Here is a 6,000-nt window from a genome sequence, read left to right on the forward strand (position 1 = left end):
TCTGCCACCTGAGTGCTGGGGTAAAGGCATGCACCACCATGCCCAGTCAAGGCATACATTTTTAGGAGCAGAACTTTAAAATAGCAAATCCCATCCCTTTCCTCTGATACCCAGCAGTGAGCAATCATTTACTCCCATAACTCCCAGGCACCTATATGCAAAATCCTCACTTTGAATGAGAGCTAAAATTTCAGCCCATCATTGTCTTCAAAGAAGTCACTCTACATTATGTGAAAGAGTGGGCTCTGTCACAGTACACACATTTTTAAAATTGCCTCATTGGAATTCTTTTCTCATGCTTTAAAAAAAAGTAAGTGGTTAAGAGCACTGGCTGCTCTTCCAAAGGACCTAGGTTCAATTCCCAGCACCGACATAGCAGCTCACACCTGTCTGTAACTCCAGTTCCAGGGGATCTGACAGCCTCACACAGACATGCATGCAGGCAAAACTCCAATGAACATACATTTTTTTTAATTTTTGAAGATTTTTTATTTTTATTTATGTGTATATGTGTGAGGATGAATAAATTTAAGAATACCTTTGAACACCAGAGGGTGTCAGTCAGATCCCCTGGAACTGAAGTTACAGGCATTGTGAGCCACATTACATGAGTGCTGGGAGCCAAATCCACATCTTCAAAAAGGCAGTAGTCACTCTTAGACCACTATGACCACTTCTCTCCAGCCCTTTTCTCATGCAGACGTAAAAGTTCTGGTCACCCTTACCAACAGTGATCAGGATGGTCTATTCACACTGCTTTTGTTCCTCTTTATACACTTTTAACAGTAAGATAATAACTTTTCTTTTTCCAAAATCAGACTCAAACAAGAAATATTTAGTTTAGGATAAGGACAAGAACAGAAAATGAGAGCCAGTGACACAGCTCAGACAGAGTGCTACCTAGTACCCACTAGTCCCCAGGACTACACAAAGCTGGGTGTGATGGCACAAGTTTGTAATCCCAGCACTCAGAAGGTGAAGATAGATCATGAGTTCAGGGTAATCCTTGGCTACACAGCAGTATCCTGTCTCAAAGACAAACAAAACACACAATTGACAGTGGTCTTAGGTAAAAAACAGAGTTGAAGTTGCCTCTTTCAGAGATGAGTAGCTCTAACAAGTTGATTAAACCACCCAGTTCTACTGCATTGGTAACTAAAATGGTCTAGCCCTGTGCTGCCATGGATAGTCAAAGCCATAGGTGGCTGTTAAGCACTAAGCATATGGTTAGCAATGTGGTTAATGCACTAAGGCAATTGTTAATTCTGCTTGATTTCAGTATATCTAGATTTAAGTTGGCAAGTGTAACTAGTGGCTTCCTAACTGAAAGGTAGCTCTGGGTTGTCAGCTGATGATTCCCAACCAGAGGCAATTCTGCCCACCCCATCTGGAGCCATTTTTAATTATCACAGCTAGGAGTGTACTGCTAGAATCGAGTGGATGTGGGTCAGGAATTCTGTTAAACATGATGCATTGCAATGAACCTCCCACGCCTAAGAATCGGTTGACACAAATACCAGCAGTTGAAGAGCTTGAGAAACTCTGTCTTGAGTTTGCTCAAGGGTGGAGTTAAAACAAATTGCAGCACACCTTTCTAAACAGAATATCCGGAAGAATGACATTTTTCATTCAACATGAAAAGGTTGCAAGATATTACTGAAAAGTAAATGTGAATAACTGAATATGGCCCATCATACATCCAGTGCTAGTACCGACTTGTATATTAACATAATATTAAAATTAATCTCCAGGACCTTGTTTCTTTCTGTTTTTCATTTTTTTCCTTTTTTATTTATGTGTATGTGTGTGTGTATGCATGCCATGTTTGTGCAAGTACTTTCTGAAGTCAGAGAAGTGTCAGATCCCCGGAAGCTGTAGTTACAGGTGATCAAGAGCCATCTTGGATTCTCTGAAGAAGTAGTAAACACTCCTAACCACTAAGTCATCTCTCCAGCTCCAGAACCCTGTTTCCTACAGGTTGAACATAAGGTGGTAGAAGATACCTACCTACTTAAAATTTTTCTCAGATTTATTTTATGTTATGGGTGTTCTGCCTGCATGTTTGTCTGTGCACCATGTACATGCCTGAGGCCAGAAGAGGGTGCTGGATCCCAAGGAGGTGGAGGTACAGACAGTTGGGAGTTACCATGTGGGTGCTGGGAATTGAACCTGGGCCCCCTGAAAGAGCAACAATGCTTTTAAACACTAAACCATCTCTCCAGCCCCCTAACCTCTTTTATTTTGCAGATTTACTTATAAAGAACTACTCTCAGAGTAACAACACCTCAGTTCTCCCCAGTCCCTCTCTCAACTTTCAGTTTGAATTCCTTGTACCTCCAATTGGTGTAGAGTCAACTCATTTCACGTACCACTGTGAAAGGAAACCAGCAGGGTAAGGAAAGGGACTGCCCTGTCCGATCACCCAAGAAGCAGCAGAGTGCAGTTACAGTTTGATAAGGGGACTGAATGGAGGTTCTACTGAGTGACGGTCACATATTGGACACTAGAGCAGCGACTCTAATTGCTCTAAGGCTGCAACCCTTTAATACAGTTCCTTGTGTTGTGGTGACCCCAACCATAAAAATTATTTCATTGCTACTTCATAACTGTGATTTTTGCTACTGTTACAAATTTTAGTGTAAATATCTGATACGCAGGATATCTGATATTCTACTTTGGTGGGGTTGCAACCCAGAGGTTAAGAACCAGTGCCCTAGAGGATTGGGATATTTAAGTTTCAGAGGATAAATATCAAATAACCTTGTGGTTTCTGTGGCTCTATAAATTATACATGGATCAGGTGAAGCAGGATCATTCAGAAACTACTCAAATAGCTCTCAAATTTATATTAGAAATGTAGAATCTAGCCCAAATTCATCTATTCTTCAAAGAAACGAGAACAAGGGACATAATTCAATGTTTCCTTTCAATCCAAACTATTTTCAGAAGTTATCTAATTCTTATTGCACCAGAGGCTTTCCTGTTCATTTATCATTAACAGAAATTACTCACTATATCTAAAGTTAAATGTGTGCACCATCACCGCCTTCTGAGCCCTACCTTTTAAACAAAACTTACATTTATAATTTTCACACTAGACTAAGACAAGGACTTTCAGTCCACATCTTCTGAATCCCTCAATGTATAATGCAAGTTAAGTTCCATCTCTTTAAGCATCTGGAGTTTCAGTACCTCTTCAGATCTTCTTTGGAGGGTTTAAACATTTTATCATCTCTTATACTCAGAAATTTACCACCCACAGTAGGATTCCTACCCACTTTTTAGTTTTCAGATATTCTCAGGGGAAAGGTCATCTCGGTTCTTTCAGGTTTCTAATGGAATGACACAAAGCCTTCTTAAGAAATGAGAAACAGAGCCGGGTGGTGGTGGTGCACGCCTTTAATCCCAGCACTCGGGAGGCAGAGGCAGGCGGATCTCTGTGAGTTCGAGACCAGCCTGGTCTACAGAGCTAGTTCCAGGACAGGCTCCAAAGCCACAGAGAAACCCTGTCTCGAAAAACAAACAAACAAACAAACAAACAAACAAGAAATGAGAAACAGAAAGGACATGTCAGCATCACTTTCTATTCAGCTCCTGAGTTACACCCGTGATATCAACCATCCTCAGCTTCTGCAAAGCTGATATTCTCTGCTATGTGCAACTGCCCTGTGCAACACAGGATATTCAACAGTATCCTTGGGTTCTTCCTAGTAGGTCCTAGTAGTATCTCTCTTGTGACACCCTAGTCTAAAATATCTCCAGAAATTGCCAAATGTTCCCCAAGGAAAAAAACCTTACCTAGAATTGAGAATCATCAATCTTGAATGAAACTCATGGTACCAAAAACTAGACACTATGCTAATCAGAAGAACCAAGAAAAAAAAAGGTATCTTCTTCCATGATTGCTTTCCACCCAATTTATGCTAAATAGCTGAGGAGCAAAATATGCCACTGTGTGCACATGATGACATCTGGCTCAATTTCTACAATTACTGCCTTCAACTCTCCAGTGACAAGTGAACACAACCACAACAGCTGCTTCTTTGAAAAAGGAATTCCAAGTTAGACATGATGGCACACTCCTGTAATCCCAGTAGTTCAGAAGGCAGAGGCAGGAGAATCACTTTAAGTTTGAGGTCAGCCTAGTCTATAGTGAGTTATAGCCAGGGTTACTTCACAAGACTGGGGAATGGGGGACGGGGAGGGGAGAGAAATACAGACAGAGAGAGGGAGGGACAGAGAGTGTGAAGGAGGGTGGTTGTGGTGGTAGTGGTAGTGGTGGTGGAGGAGGAGGAGGAGGAGGAGGAGGAGGAGGAAGAGGAGGGGAAGGGGAGGAAGAAGATAGGGAGGAGGAGAAACTAGGTTTACATCACATCGGATAAGCAGAATTTCAAGAAGGGTCAGAGAGAAAAGACTGCGGAGTCAGAGAGAAAAGACTGCGGGGACCGAATGCTAGGCACTGAAAGCAGGGTCCACGAAGAAACCCAAGCACCTGTTCTCAATTGCCAGACCTACGGTGGGAACAATTAGAATCCATTCAACACGCCAGAGCAGTCAGCCAGGTCCATCAAGTGGCTGTTGCCCCAGGGGTAAACAGGGTAAGACGCAGGTTCCGGTGGGCTTGAGGCTGACTTGAAGGCCTAGTGGTTCTCAGAAAGAGGAACCCAAGTCACTGAAAGACCAGCTGGGACCGCCCCTACCCCAAATAAAATCACCATTTACGGACTACCCACCCCTTTCTGGATTCTAGGGGTTCTAGCCCGGGGTTCGCAGGCTACAGCATCGGAATCACGTGGGGAATTTGTTAAACTCAACAGAGTCCCCGTCCCCCACAGCTTCAGATCAGAGGCTGCAAATCCATAATTTTACCGAGGTCCCCGGGTGATTCCTACTCCCGCCAAAGTTCACAATTTGTCTCCTAACTTGGAAAGCACTGTGGCTTTGCAGTGGGCTCCGTGACAACTATGGTCTCTTCCTGTGCGCTTCTGGGGCCCACACCGATTGCTCCTGTCATCCCACGGGGCCAGCGGCGGTTCAGGCCCAGCCCCAAGCCCAGCCTCAGCGAAGCCAAGACCGGTTCCGACAGCGCCGGGCCCACTTCCCTCAGCCACTCCGCCTGTGACGTGGCCAGGCCCGGGCTGGACGCCTCCTCTGGAGAGGCTCTTCAGCCCCGACCCCTTTCCCACGGGGAACAGTCGCCCGAGAGGCGGAGACCCGGGGCCGCAGCGCCGCCCGATCTCTCCGTACCGACCTTCTCCAGGGACGCGTCCATGGCTGAGGCGTCCGGGGATGTGCCCGCGGCGCCGAGCACTACTTCCGTCTCCCGCGGCCCGCGGCGGTTTCCACGCTGGCAGCGCTGACGTCCCCCGCGCCCGCAGCCGGCGGGGCGGAGAGGAGGAGGAGCTGCCCCGCGGCGCGGCCGGGGACCCTGCGGCTGGCTGAAGGCGGGGCGGGACCCGTCGGGCTGGGCGGGGCCTCCCAGGCTTCCGTACTTGGGCGTCACGCTGGACGGTCCTAACGCTGCCGGGTGGGGGGGAACCTAGACGATGGGGCATCCGAAATCAACTTTTCCAGAAGCCTGTCGCGGCCATCGAGGCAAGACTATAATAATCACAATGCGTCATCCACCATGTAAAATAGTAGGAACTCACCAGTATTCCAGAGTCAGGCTTCCAAGTTCTCCGCTGTCAGCACCCGTCAGGAATGGAATAGGCCGTATACTTCGGAAGCCTGAGGCCAGCGTCCACTCCTGCGCGTGCGCAGCATGATGGGTTCCGCGCTCGCCAGCGTTTTTTTGTTGTTGTTGTTTGTTTGTTTGTTTTGGTTTTTTTTTTTTTTGTGAGTTTGGGCGGTGGGCACTGTTCTTCAGTGACTGCTGTTTGGAACGGACACTGGTCAGAACTGAATGTATTTCTGTCAGCTCTTCCCTCAGAAGTCCACATAGAAACGAATTTGAGACCGCTGGTCTAGCGTCCTCCCTCGTGTCACAATGATGGCTTC

General features: G+C 46.3%; 1 protein-coding gene across 3 annotated transcripts in view; it reads right to left on the bottom strand.

Moving 5' to 3' along the window:
• Positions 1 to 5,465, bottom strand: part of Pdxdc1 (pyridoxal dependent decarboxylase domain containing 1) — a 58,668-nt gene extending 53,203 nt beyond the window's left edge. For all 3 annotated transcript variants that reach the window (XM_038328628.1, XM_038328629.1, XM_038328627.1), the window contains exon 1: positions 5,252 to 5,465. In XM_038328628.1, coding sequence (XP_038184556.1) covers positions 5,252 to 5,272 — 21 coding nt within the window. In that variant the 5' untranslated portion in view covers positions 5,273 to 5,465. The remainder of the gene's footprint in view (positions 1 to 5,251) is intronic.
• Between the last annotated feature and the right edge of the window lie 535 nt (positions 5,466 to 6,000).

Source organism: Arvicola amphibius, chromosome 4, assembly GCF_903992535.2.
Source record: "Arvicola amphibius chromosome 4, mArvAmp1.2, whole genome shotgun sequence".
NCBI classification, from domain to species: domain Eukaryota; kingdom Metazoa; phylum Chordata; class Mammalia; order Rodentia; family Cricetidae; genus Arvicola; species Arvicola amphibius.